Genomic DNA, 14,615 nt, shown 5'->3' with positions numbered 1-14,615 from the left:
AAACTTCAGCAACCAGGTACTAAGAGAAATTATGAGTCTCCTAGATGAAAAGCAACATGAAAAAAATGGTGACAAAAATAAATCACGACATATCACCAACACTGCAAATTTATCTCACAAAAAACTTCAAGAATTTAATAAACCTCCACAATAGCTTTAACAATTAGAATTTTGGAATGCTTTCAGTTTCTATCTTGCAAGCATATACACAAAATTCCAACAATATAGCAGCAAAAAAAGGCAACACCTACCAATTTGCATTCAACAATAAAATTAAAAACTCACCCAACAGAGGATGTATTCAGTTCCTTCTTTGAAAGGGTTATTATTATCAGTGGTTTCCAATCTGTGAAAGATTAGAGAATAAGTCATGCAACATCTATAATCATACATAACCCATGAATAGGAATGTACTGCTTATCATGAAACTTGTGACTGCAACAATTCTTGAGATAAAGCTCAAACTGCTCTTACTGAAGGAGGCCTTCCTCTAGGGGCTCCCATGTATCAGTTATGTCGGTGGATCCAATTGAAGTATTATGATGAAGGCCAACAATTCTTCTCTGCATGAAAATAAAAGATCCAATTGAAGCATATTTCGACCCAATAAGAAAAACCAAATTGTCTGCTGTATGCAAAAAGTAAATAGAACCTTTATTAACTCCACAATTGTCACGGTCTTGTTAATGGCTCTTCCCATTGCCTTGAAGACAATTTCGCTCGAACCCTTTTCCTCCTACAGAATATATAAATGGACAGAGCAAAGGGGATAAGGTATCAACATACACAAGATTCAGGGAAGAAGGCGAAACTACCTATAACAAAGTAAGCCCTAACAAGGCAAACCTACCAAACACTTTAAATGCTAGCACAACCATTCGAAAAAAAAAAAGAAATAAAGAACAAGAACCGAGATTTTCTTAATGACTCAAATCTAAACAAAATCTCTTCAAATCTATCGAGATTTGTTCAGATTGTAAGGAAAAAAAGAAATAAAGAACAAGAACCGAACCCAAAAAAAAAAAAAAAACCCACTAAGATAGAAAAAGAGAAATCCCAAAAAAACCTTGAAACTCCCACTCGATATTTCACTAGATCTACCAGATCTATCCAAGCAAGAGACCCAGTTCACCAAATCACTAGATCTAACACATTTACATTCATTGTTCACAGATCAGGAGAGAGACTTACCAAAAGGTCACCGGTGATTGAGACAGACACGGCAGTGAAAAAGACATGGCGGCCAAAACCCTAGGGTTTCAGCCCTCGGGTAGACGAAGCTTGTTAGGGTTGAAAATATGCACATAACAAAGCTAGGGTTCACCGAGAGAGAGAGAGAGAGAGAGAGAGAGAGAGAGAGAGAGAGAGAGAGAGAGAGAGAGAGAGAGAGAGAGAGAGAGAGAGAGAGAGAGAAGGTTTTTGGCATCGGCACTAGACTCTCAGACCGCGACAGAGAGATCATGGTCGGCACTAGACTCTCAGACCGCGACAGAGAGATCATGGTCGGGGAGTTGGGGAGTGAAGAATGAAGGAGATTATGGGGGCGGCTAGGGTTTCGTGTGTTAGAGAGAGAGAGATGGTTTTTTGAAGTTTTTATACAAACCCGATTAACCGGGTTATAAAACGGAACCCGGGTTTCATACCCAGGTCCGCACCGGATGTATCAGGTTTTGTAAATGCGGGGTCCGACCCGGATTTCATCCGGACCGAAAACCGCAACCGGAAATCCGGTTTTGCGGGTTCCGGGCTGGTCCGGATAAAAACCGGCCCGGATGAACAGTCCTATCGATCATGTCCGTTTCCCTCTTCCTACACGTCTCTTTCCCTAGTGTTTATTTTTGGTTCCCTAATTATACTATGGTTAGATTTTCTCGCATGAAGAAACCTCAAGCTGCAACCTCCCGCTATGTACAGAGTACCCGCCCCCTCCTTCTCCCCTACTGTAAACATTGCAAACCCACCACCTAGTCAGTCACAACCCCAACCTTCTCAGCCGTTTGGTACCACCTCTGTTTCTGCATCCCCGAGCAGCTACAGTGAGGCAAATCCACTGCAAACACTACCGAGATCTGCCCCGAGCAGCTAGCCTCATCCAAAGTCAAACCTCTCCCGTCGCTATCCTTGCACCGGCCAGCACCATCATAGAACCACCATGCAACTGCAACAAACTGTAGACCCACATTGTTGTGACCCAAAGTCCTCTGCCGCTGCATCTGGTCTTACCGAAAGAAAGAAACCAACCCTCCCTAGCTCATTCTCCATGGCCACGCAACACCATAGCCCAGCCCCTGCCTTGCACCTCTATGCATCCATTCTAATCGCAAACAACCCAAAACGGCAAATCCAGTCCATCACGCAGCAACCGCCCAAACTAAAATCTCACGTGCCGAGATCTCCGTATGACGAAAGCCACCCCAAACTGCTGGCACCCTGTGCCGTGAACCCCTTGCTTGCTGCCTTCAGGCGTTCAAGGAGGCCTATGTTTTGGATCTAAAATATAAAGCATTACCGAGAGAAAGCAAGCCGCGTTCCCTCCTTGGACAGCCATCGTTCTCGCTGGAAACCACCTAGGCAACCACAAAACCTCTGCCTGTGCCATCCCCCGGTCCGTCGCATCTCACGGTGAGTGTAATCTCCCTCCCTCATGTCGCTCTCTCTCTCTCTCTCTCTCTCTCTCTCTCTCTCTCTCTCTCTCTCTCTCTCTCTCTATCTTCATTTCTCTCTCTCTGTAGCTCAGCCACTCTAATTGGCTCACCACTCACAGCCCAGTGCTGCCGCTGCTCTAGGCCTCGCTGTCGACATATAACTGTGCCATTTCCGAATCTCTGTTGCAAGTTTTCCTGTCTCTCGGTGAGTTTTTTCAGTCAAATGGTTTTATGGTTTTAACTTCAGAAAATGGTGCTCTAAAGTTCAACTTTAGCCCTTGCATGTTATTTTATTGAGTTTATATTAAATCTAGTTTTTAAATAGGAATAATTTTGTTGCCTTCCCGTAAGGCTTCTCCTGAAGTATGAATTTCTATGAAATGACAGTTTTGCTCTCAGTTTTTAAAACATGGTGTTTTAAAGATTTATTCTTGTGATCTTGTTTCTACTTGGATTTTTTGTTATTCTTTTTAGTGTGTTAGGTTAAATTATTTTGAAGTAAAATATTTTTGGGTTGAATTCGAAATCGAAATTATCTTCAGTTGGGTAATAGTTTTATTTAAATGACTTTTCATTCTTTTAAATGGGTTGGATCTTGATTTCTTTAATAGACTGATGTTTAAGTTGGAATTAGATTAAGTATTTTAAGTGTATAATTGATGGTTTTGGAAAATGATAGTATTTTAGGAATTTTGAGAATTTAGATTCTCGAGGAATTAAAATAGGTTATTTTAGCATCTTAGGCTTAAATATTGAAATATGTGATCGATTGTAAATTTACGGAAATTACATGACTATTTTATAGGTGACGATTAATATTTGCTTAGTAGTGTTAAGGAAAATTTCGAAAGATTAAGAAGTTTAGGTAAGCGAGGTTTCCATGCTAGACTTTGCATTAAAAAAAAAATGTAATGAGGTTGATTTTTGAAAAGTATGCATATTTTGTTATGAAAATAATTTTGAAACACCTCAATTATTTGTTTTGCATTACTCGTGAAATTTTGTATAAGAATAAAGTAATTTTTCTAGCATGACTGGTGTAGACATGAGTTATTTTAGTATTTTATTTTTGAACTGTGCAAAAGAGAGCAAATATGAATTTTTGTGCACAAATAATATTTTTGTGATTTGATTCTGTTATATTTTGAAAATATTTTGTACTCTCATATAATATGATGTGATTTCTGAAAACCTCTGATATGACATTCTGTTTCTATTTCTGTTATATTCTGACCTTACTACAGGTGTAAAACTGTAGCCTTTGTTCGAGTTGGTACCAACTTTTCTGTTTCCAGTGCACCCACTTTGGAAGTAAAGTGGTTTTCTGTGTGGTCTTTCATGTGTGCACACTCAGGGTTTTGAGAATAACAAGTGGAAGATTCATATTCTGTTTTTGCTCGATTAGCCACCGGGGTTTACACAACTCTACTACGGGGGTTAAATATGAAATTCTATTCTGATGTGATGTTTAAGTTATGTTGTGCCAAAAGAATTTTGAATAAAAACATTATTGAACATTCGCTCTGATATTTTTGATAACATGTTTTGACTCTTCATTCTAAAACTAAAAAGTGTTTTTGTTCTATATTCTGAACTCTGTAAGTGCTCATATTTGCATACTAGTATATGTTCTCTACTTATTGAGTTGTTGATAACTCATCCTTTTATCTACACAATATTTTTCAAATGATTTTGAATGTTTCAGCTAAGGATCAGGATTATGGAGCATAGGTGAGATGATTATTTAATTATAATGGATTACTCAAAATATTTTTGGAGATTGTCGGATTTTATTACTAGATTTTGTAGTATTTTGATGATTTTATATTTTGGAGTCTATAAATATCATGATAAAATATGAGTTTTAAGTTACAAGAAGTAACTCTACTACTCATGCGGTACTAGAGCGTTACATGGATAGATGTACAACTTTTGTATTTTGTTTTTAGAATTATTTTTAATTTAAAAGTTTACAAAAAAGAGAAATGTTTTCTTTATAAAAAATTTAATAAAAATAAATTAATAAATTAATATTATACAAATTATTTTTTATTATAAAGTATATGTATCGATTATCTCTTGCAGTTCGGCTGGAAAGAAAGAACGTGCTTCGATAGAAGCTCTGTCCGCCAGATGATAAGCAACTTCAGCATGTTCAAAATCACAACGAGAATTCCTGTTTCAACTCCCAGCTACTTTCTTCGTAAAACTGTTAAACGATTGCTGTCTTACATCTTCTTCTTTTTGTACGTGTACTTCTTGTGTTCCCCTGCTTCATATTCCGAGGCTAGAGACATTTTGAAGCTCGGCGAGCAGATTACAGACAATGGAACAACTCTTATCTCCGCTGGAGGGAAGTTTGAACTGGGATTCTTTACTCCTCTGGGAAACTCTAGCGGCGTGAGGTTCGTCGGGATATGGTATCACAGTTGTTCTTATCAAACTATTGTTGTGTGGATTGCCAACCGTGACAACCCGATACCGAAGGGTTCCACGGGGGTTTTTGGAACCGACGAAAATGGAAACCTCAGGGTGTCGGACACCACTGGCAATCAGAATTATTACTGGTCTACTAATATCCGTAGAACCACCTCTAAAAGTCGGGATGTGAAACTCAAGGATTCTGGAAACCTGGTCTTAACCGATCATGTTGTTAATGGCAGCGTGCTTGATCTGTGGGAGAGTTTTAAATATCCAACTGATACGTTTCTTCCGGGTATGAAAATGGTGGAAGACCTAGAGTTGGTTTCGTGGATAGGAAGGGCAAACCCGGGAACTGGAATCTTCAAGTTTAAGCTACAAGAAAGGGATCGGTATGTCGTTTCAAAAAATTTGGATGAATACTGGGTAAGTAAAAGTGAGTTCCTCGGTTCGGATGAGATGCGTGATGCCATAGCTACCTTACTATCATATTCCAGCGATTCTGACCGCTGGATCCAAGAGTCAAGGTTGGTGATGGATAACTCAGGGCAGTTACAGTACTGGTATAATTGCTCTTTGGTGTTGGGGGTACCGGAAAACAACTGTAGCATTTACGATGCATGCGGAAAATTTGGCAGCTGCAATATTAACAATAGGTTAATATGCAAATGTTTGCCGGGGTTCAAGCCTAGTAATCCGGAGGATTGGAAAGCTAGAGATTTTTCTGGTGGGTGTACCAGAATTTCGCCAGCACTCAGCCCAAGAGACAAGTTCTTGAGCTTAAAGATGATGAAAGTGATCGACCCAGATAAAACGGAGTTGGTAGAAGATGAAGAAAAATGCAGAAAGTTGTGCCTTGACAGCTCCCGGTGCCAGGCTTACTCATATACATATAGAGGAGAAAGGAAAGGCCGAATCGGTACTACTAATAATACCAACAACTGCTCAATTTGGACGGAGGAAGTGCGTAATCTTCAAGAGGAGTACACAGGCCATGGTCTCGACCTCTTCGTCCGCGTAGCTGAATCTGATATAGGTACTCCTTTCACATATTTGAATATGCTGGAATTACCTGATTTGGCTACTGTGGCAAAGCATATTTTGGAAATAAATTTTTGTTATATTTTTTAAATGTATGGCACTAATCTCTATATTATGCTTGATTGTGACGTTAAGTTACCCTCGAAATCCATAGTTCGATGCAAATTTTTAGGAGAAAATTGAAAAATTAAGACATTAAGTTACCCTTGGGCTACCAGTGTGTTTACACAAGTTGTTATATTTCAAGCAGCTTGCTACCTATAATAATCTAGCCATGTTTATAACACTAGGTGGGCTAAAGTTCATTTTTCAGTGTATAATAACTATATCATGCTCCATACATCTGCAGAAACGGCTGCAAGGAATTGTGAGCCTTGTGGCACAAACATGATCCCCTATCCGCTGAGCACCAGTCGAAATTGTGGTGACACAACGTACTTCAGTTTTTACTGCAACATGTCCTCTGGCCAGGTCAGCTTCAACGCTACCAGCGGCAACTATCGCGTAACTAGTATCAATCCAAGTACGCGAAACTTTTCAATCCGTCCTAATGCTAGAAATCCAACACGAGATCTGAAGCTCAATCCGTCATCGCCATTTCATGTGAGCGATGATAGTTCGGGCAAGTCTAGTTCGGAAGTTGAAGATGAAATGGAGATTAGTTGGGATCCACCGGGGGAACCATCCTGTTCTTCATTGGCAGACTGCAAGGATTGGCCACAATCAACTTGCAATCCAAGAGGACATGGAAAGAGTTGCCTTTGCAACCTGAACTTCCGATGGAATGGTTCAAATCTAAATTGTACCAAAGGTTAGTTAGGACACTATGTTATATGCATCTTACAGAGTATTGTTGCTCTGCTAGTTAAAATAGAATAAGATCATTGCGATGGTATAGCAAATTTGCAACGGGGGAACTGTCCTACTCAAAATCATTTTATTGTTTTATCAATTATGATAATTAGACCCAAAACATGCTCCATTGCGCTGAATAGTTCACTGTTCAACTCATGCTATATATCCTGCTTTCCAAAAGCTTTTCTTTTTCTTTATGTACTATCACACCTAGTTTTACCTTAGCAACTGGGATGTTTCCTATAATTTTTAAAATACTCTTCAGCAATATCTGAATACCTTGCACTAACAATGAATTATGCAATGAAAATACTGTTGAATTTGACTTATCCTCTGATTTTTCCATTTGAACTTGTTAACTCTCCTGGCAAGTTATTTTCTGTTATACATATTGAAGTGACACTAATTTCTTCTTTCTTCCATGTAGAAAGTGATTCTCCTCTTGTACAAGGTGCTTCTCCTAAGCCTTTGATAGAGTCTTCAGAAAGCAATGTGAAATTGCTTCTGGTTGTTGTGACAACTTTAGCATGTGTGATTGCTCTTACATGTATCATCATAGGCATGTATATATGGAGAAAAAAGATTGCCAAAACGCAAGGTAACTGATTTTTGCTATAGGTAACCTCAAGTTCTGTCCATTTAAATCAAAATAAAACCAGTTATTTCTTTTATCTAGTTTAAATAATAAGCACGATTGCCTTCGGAACACAGCAAACAGAAGAAGTAATCAAAGAAATCGAGCACTTCACACATTACATAGTGAGAGACATGTCAAAGATTTGATTGACTCGGGTGAGATCAAAGAAGAAGATGAAGGCATAGATGTCCCCTTTTTTGACTTGGAAAGCATAGTAGCTGCTACAGATAGCTTCTCAGATGAAAACAAACTTGGACAGGGGGGCTATGGGCCTGTGTATAAGGTAATTTCAGAAACATTGATTTATATTTCATGTTCATGAATGCAAGTTAGGTGGTAACATTCTGAGTATGGTAACGTGGTCCCAGGGCACATTTCCAGGAGGTCAAGAAATTGCTGTAAAGAGGCTCTCAAGTGTCTCTGGACAGGGCTTACAGGAATTCAAAAATGAGGTCGTGTTGATTGCCAAACTCCAACATAGAAATCTTGTTAGACTTCGAGGGTATTGCATAAAAGGAGATGAAAAGATTTTGCTCTATGAGTACATGCCGAACAAAAGCTTAGACTCATTTATATTTGGTTAGTTTCTAAACCGAATTGCTGATTTTCTCCAGTGCTTGTCTGCTTGATAAACTGAATCTTGCCTTGAGTAAAGCTGACTTGTTACTGTTGCTGAAATTGTTATCTTCAATGCATAATGGAAAACATGAAGATCAAAAGCTAAGCGTGCTTTTGGACTGGAAGATTCGATTCAACATCATCTTGGGAATAGCTCGAGGACTTCTTTATCTTCACCAAGATTCCAGATTAAGGATTGTCCATAGAGATCTGAAAACCAGCAACATTCTTCTAGATGAGGAGATGAACCCCAAAATATCTGACTTTGGCTTGGCAAGGATTGTTGGAGGCAAAGAAACTGGGGACAACACGACCAAAGTAGTTGGAACTTAGTAAGTTTCTCCTAGACAGCATACTTGTGGAAGCTGATTTTTCTCTATTGTATCACAAGTTTCAATATCGTAAATCCTGTTAGACAAAAGGCATACAAGTGCCAACTTATCCATGCACTGATAATCATTGTAATGCAGCGGCTATATGTCTCCAGAGTACGCGTTAGATGGACTTTTCTCAGTCAAATCTGATGTTTATAGTTTTGGCGTTGTTCTCCTTGAGATTATAAGTGGAAAGAAGAACACACGATTTTATCAGTCAGAACAAGCCATGAGCCTTATAGGATATGTAAGCATGTTGGATTTTCATATATTATTATTATTATTATTACTGACTTTATACTTCCTACCAACTTATTTAACAAATGTCTCAGGCATGGAGATTGTGGGTAGGAAACACGGTGTTGGATTTAATGGACCAGACACTGCATGAAGTTTGCAATGCTGACCAGTTCGTGAAGTGTGCTAACATTGCACTCTTATGCGTTCAAGATGACGCAAATGACCGTCCTACCATGTCCAATGTTGTTACCATGCTTGACAGTGAAACTGCGACAGTTCCAACTCCGAAAAAACCAGCTTTTCTTCCAACTCCAAGGAGAGACCTTTCTAGCACAGCTAGTTCTTCTAGTAGACTAGACACACGTACAGAAGTAACTGGTAGTCTAGGAGAAACAAAATAATGTATGATTCTCAGATTGTGTTGGATGCGAAGCACCCTGAAGCTTGCTCTGTGATTAGTTAGCTATGTGGTTCACTTATTATTGCTTGATTTGTTTAAAATTGTAGTCTGAAGCATTGTGTATTCCCCTACTGTTCTGCTGCTTGTATACTGCTTAACTTTGGTTTTACCTGCAATTGTGCTGGAAATGTAGTACTGTTGTAATAACCGCACCCAGATATTATTAGGAATTGAACACGAACAAATTTATCTTTCGATTTTCATATTATTATACAATTATCTTATTATTATTATTTGTATTATCAATTTTATCGGATTTTATGGCATTAATAAGCTGTTTATATTTTAAATATGGATTTTAATTATAGCTGTTATTTTAATTATAATACACTACAAGAGAATTGGTTTTTTGAGACAAAAATTTGTCTAAAAAAATCAGAATTTCGTTCCTAGAAGTTTTTGGAGACGAAAATTTGTTGTCTCTATTTTGTCTCAGAAAGACCGTCTCAGAAGGTTTTCGGAGAAAAAAATTGAATTTTGTCTCCAAAAAGTATTTTTATGGACTAAATTGGATGGAACTAGTCGAAACCTTTAGATTGGGAAATTTTTTTTTAGACAAAAATATTTCGTCTCAGAATGAAGTTCGAATGAAAAAATTACTATTCAAATAACAGGAAATGTTAATTCGAACTAACAACCATCTCTGACTGAATCCGTTCGAAAAACACATTTTGAAGTGACTTTTGTTTGAAGAAAAATTTTAACTGTTCAAACAGATAATATATTTACGGAAATCTTTTGTTCGAACGAAGTTTTGAAAAATATCGTTATTGGAATGAGTATTTCTTTGTTCGAATAAAGGCACTGATTGTATTTCCCGATACGTTCGAATGGGTTTTTTATGTTCGAATGGATATGTTTTTGTTCGAATGTATGCATAAATGGTAATTTACCATTCAAACGCATTATTTAAAGTTCAAACGGTACTGATCAAACAGAATAAAATTTAATTAAAAAGAACATAGTAATACAAATTGTAATCTATATACATCAATTGTTCAAATATTTACAAACATCATAAATAAAGGTAATTAAAAAAATTAAATGAACTATGATTGTGGTGGACTGGTGGCATAGGGTTTTGAGACATTATTGACTGGAATTGTTCAAACATTTTTTGGTTATTTAATTGTAGCCTCTCTTTTAATCTTGCATCTAAATCTGCTGCTTGATCTAATCAGGTCAGCAACTCTTTTTTCCTTCGACCTCAATCGTTTTATCTCAAGTGTAGCTTCCTCTAACCTCTTAGTCTGGTCGTCATTTGATTTGGCTTTAGAAGAAGATGACAATGTTGAGGATGGCTTCACGCAACGTCTTAAACCCCTTAAATATCCAGAACATGATACAAGAACTTGAGAAAAAATTTGAGCATCGTTGACAGATGACTCATCAGATGGATCCGCAACAGTGTATTTAAGAGATTTCATCTTGTCCCACAAAAAGTCATCAGATGGATCCGCAACAGTGTATTTAAGAGATTTCATCTTGTCCCACAAAAAGAAAAACATTAAAATTAGTATAGGTAACAAAAATATATTTAGACAATGAAATTAAATAAACTTAAACTTACATAATTTGCTTCTGCTTCAAGATTGCTTCAAACACCATCACGATTTTTATGTACTTTAGCATACAATTGGGTCAGATCATAATCAGCAGGATTTTCTTCTTGCTGCAAAATGAAAATTAATATCAGAGTTTAAACCAGAAAAGTGTTTGTATTAATATTTAATGGAAACTAAAATAACTAACTATTTTTTTTGACAAGCGATAAAAAGAGCGAGAACCCGCGTGATGGTGTATCGTTAAAGTTGATCTATTTGCTTTGTTCACCGTATTCCGTTGCTAAAAAAAGTATTATAATTTTATGTTTAATACATCTATCATATTAAAAAAAGACAGCAGCAAAATTACCTCTGTCAAAGCTACACGAATATCTTGAGTAAGCTTTCCACGCACACCAACTAGCAACAATCGTTGCAGAAATTTATGGCAGTCGTGACTTTTGAGACTAGTTATCTTCCAATCATGAGCTTGGACACATCTTGACATGTTTGAAACATAACCATCGGGTAATTTGATTGTCATGAACCAGTCAAAGAATTTCTTTCTTTCATCACTCGAAAGTGTATACCATCCAAGGAGCATATAAGCTGACGACCTAGTATCTTGCAAATGCAACTCTGATCTTATTCCCAACTATTTCAAATCTTTACGAGAGTTGACTGTATCTTTTATCTTCCCTTGTATTGACATTAGGGTACCCAAAATATTCTCGCATATATTTTTTTCAACGTGCATAAAGTCTAGATTATGACGCAGTGTCAAGATAGACCAATATGGCAACTCAAAAAAAATATTTTTTTTGTCCAATTCAATTCCACCGCTTGTCTTTTCTTCTTTTGACATTTTGCATTTTCCCCAAATCTGTTGTCTGGAAAATCTTCCAATTGAGTTAGAATATCAATACCAGAATACTCTGGTGGTGATGACCTACGCTCAACCCTTCCATCAAACAATGCTCTATTTGAACGCCATCTATGATTATAAGGTAGATATCGACAGTGTCCCATGAAACATAATTTTCGACCATTTGTTAACCACTGAGACTGTGTATTTTTGTTACAAATAGGACAAACCATCTTTCCTTTCGTGCTCCACCTAGACAAATTACGGTATGCTGGGAAATCATTTATTGTCCAAAGTACTGCAGCATGTATCTTGAATTCTCCCGACATGGCCATATCATATGTATTGACACCCTACTCCCACAACTCTTTCAACACTGCTATCATTGGTTGTAAATATACGTCTATTTCATTTCCTGGTGACCTTGGTCTTGGATTAATAGAGTCATCATAAAATATGGATCTTTCATACACTTCCATGGTGGCAAATTATAAGGCATTACAATGACAGGCTAGGTGCTATGCGAAGTGCTCATGTTGCCAAATAGATTAAAGCTATCAGTTGCTAACCCAAGACGTACATTGCAAGGTTCTCTGGCAAACTATGGATACTCGTAATCAAATTTCTTCCATTGTAAGGAATCTGCATGATGCATGAGGAATTGATCATTTTGAACCCTCCCTGTGTGATGCCAAGTCATATCTGTCGCAGTCATCTGGGAAGTAAACAATCCTTGAAGTCGAGGAATAAGCGGAAAATGTCTTAGCACTTTATAGGGTACATTACGCTTATCTGATGTCCATCGTGACTCATGACACACTGGACATGAATCAAATTCTGCATATTGCTTCCAGAAGAGAATACAATCATTTTTATATGCATGGATGATATTATAATCAAATCCTAAATCTCGCTTCATAAAAATTTCGAGGTACTACGTTATCCTGTGGGAGAGCCTCTTTAAATAATTCAAGCAACATATCGATGACCTTTGTAGAAATACAACAAATAGACTTAATATGGAGCAGCCTGACAGTGAATGACAACTTGCTATGACGGGTGCACCCTGGGTACAATTCTTGTTGTGCATCCTCCCACAGTAATCCAAATTCTTCATTTCCCTCAAATAATTGTGTAGATGTTCTTTCTCCATCCCTGGCACCAAATATGCCTGCGTCAAGATTCCCTAACATTTTAGTCATATCTTCTTCATTATCATAACTATCATCACAAACATCATCATTTATGTCATCCGTGCCGATCTCATTACATTCATCCATCTGATTGAGATTACTGCCAAATCGAACTCCCTTAGGAAATGGTTCGCCATGTAAAACCCAATGTGAATATTTTGGATCAAACCCATTTACGAATAAATGATCCTCCACAGCCATCATATTATATGAACTAAGGTTTTTACACTTCTTGCATGAGCATCTTATAAATCTTCGACTACCAATACTCCCACAAACAACTTCTAAGAAAGACTTCACCTCTTGTGCATATTGCTTATAGTCTCGACCAAGTCTATCTCCTAACAACATCCAACTCTTATCCATCTATAAAAAACTCAATTCATGGGATAAGCACTATCAATAAACTATTATAATAAACGTGTCTGGGTACCATCTATTTTTAAGGTAGTTGGTCATATTCCATTCGAAAGACTATCATCTATATCGCATATATACTCAGTCCAAAACTCGTATGTTAGTAAAAATTTCAGCAACATTTCCCTACAATTCTTCAAGTATGCTAGTCACGGTAAGTCATCGACCCTATTCATGGGTCGAGAAACTTACGAACTACATACTCGAAGAATGTAAGAAAATACTAAACCAAAATTTTAATTGACTAACACATGAGTTTTAACTGAATATATATGCCATATAGATGATAGAATCCCAAATTGTCCACTTTGGACAATTCAAGAGTTATACCCAAACATTCTTTACGAGAATATTTGGCCACAACTCTAGAGCGGGTCTAAAGTTTAACTGCATGTAAAATAATTAGAAAATCCAACACCTTAGTAATAAACATAACAAGTATACATCACAAATACATTACAAGATTACATTACAAGTATACATGATGGGCCCTTAAATATATTTAAGTACTTATAATTCTTTACTTAAAGATTCCATCATTTTAATCATCTTAATTAGAGTACTTAAATATTTTCAAATATTTAATTATAATTTTTTATAACTTATATTTTATAATTATAATTTAAGTGTTAATCTATTTAATTAGAAATTATAAATAGAATTAATTATGCATTATAATTTTTTAATTAAGTACAATAAGAATATTTAGAGTATTAATCATCTTAATTAGAGGGCTTAAATAATTCTGCATATTTAATTATAATTTTTTATAACTTATCTTTTATAATTATAATTGAAGTATTAATCTATTAAATAGAGTACTTAAATAGAATTAATCATGCATTATAATTCTTTAATTAAGTACAATAAGAATATTTAGAGTATTAATCATCTTAATTAGAGAGCTTAAATAATTTTGCATATTTAATTATAATTTTTTATAACTTATATTTTATAATTATAATTGAAGTATTAATCTATTAATTAGAGTACTTAAATAGAATTAATTATACATTATAATTCTTTTATTAAGTACAATAAGAATATTTAGAGTATTAATCATCTTAATTAGAGTACTTAAATATTTTCAAATATTTAATTATAATTTTTTATAACTAATATTTTATAGTTTTTTTTTTAGTATTAATCTATTAATCTATTAAATATTTTCACTAATACATTAAACTTCTTTTATTAAATATCAAATAATTATATTTTAAGTTTTCGAATATTACAATACAGATTTAAATATTTACAATTATACATTATAATTACATTTTATAATTACATTATAACTATCATCTA

General features: G+C 36.0%; 1 protein-coding gene and 1 long non-coding RNA gene across 2 annotated transcripts; one reads left to right on the top strand and one right to left on the bottom strand.

Moving 5' to 3' along the window:
* Positions 1 to 330: 330 nt before the first annotated feature.
* On the bottom strand, positions 331 to 1,335 carry LOC122302503. The gene is made up of 3 exons (XR_006240474.1): positions 653 to 1,335; positions 475 to 563; positions 331 to 346 (listed from the first exon to the last, which is right to left on the bottom strand). It is a non-coding gene; the product is annotated as an uncharacterized LOC122302503 (long non-coding RNA).
* A 3,393-nt stretch (positions 1,336 to 4,728) lies between these two features.
* LOC122303868 (G-type lectin S-receptor-like serine/threonine-protein kinase At4g03230) lies at positions 4,729 to 9,521 on the top strand. The gene is made up of 8 exons (XM_043115861.1): positions 4,729 to 6,102; positions 6,457 to 6,918; positions 7,390 to 7,560; positions 7,674 to 7,882; positions 7,968 to 8,178; positions 8,312 to 8,549; positions 8,688 to 8,838; positions 8,924 to 9,521. Exons 1-8 carry the CDS (start codon positions 4,779 to 4,781, stop codon positions 9,230 to 9,232), a joined length of 3,075 nt encoding a protein of 1,024 aa, XP_042971795.1. The 5' UTR covers positions 4,729 to 4,778; the 3' UTR covers positions 9,233 to 9,521.
* The last annotated feature ends 5,094 nt before the right edge of the window (positions 9,522 to 14,615 follow it).

The sequence above is a fragment of the Carya illinoinensis genome, chromosome 3, assembly GCF_018687715.1.
Source record: "Carya illinoinensis cultivar Pawnee chromosome 3, C.illinoinensisPawnee_v1, whole genome shotgun sequence".
In the NCBI taxonomy this organism is placed as follows: Eukaryota; Viridiplantae; Streptophyta; class Magnoliopsida; order Fagales; family Juglandaceae; genus Carya; species Carya illinoinensis.
This window is presented reverse-complemented; position numbering and strand designations above follow the sequence as displayed.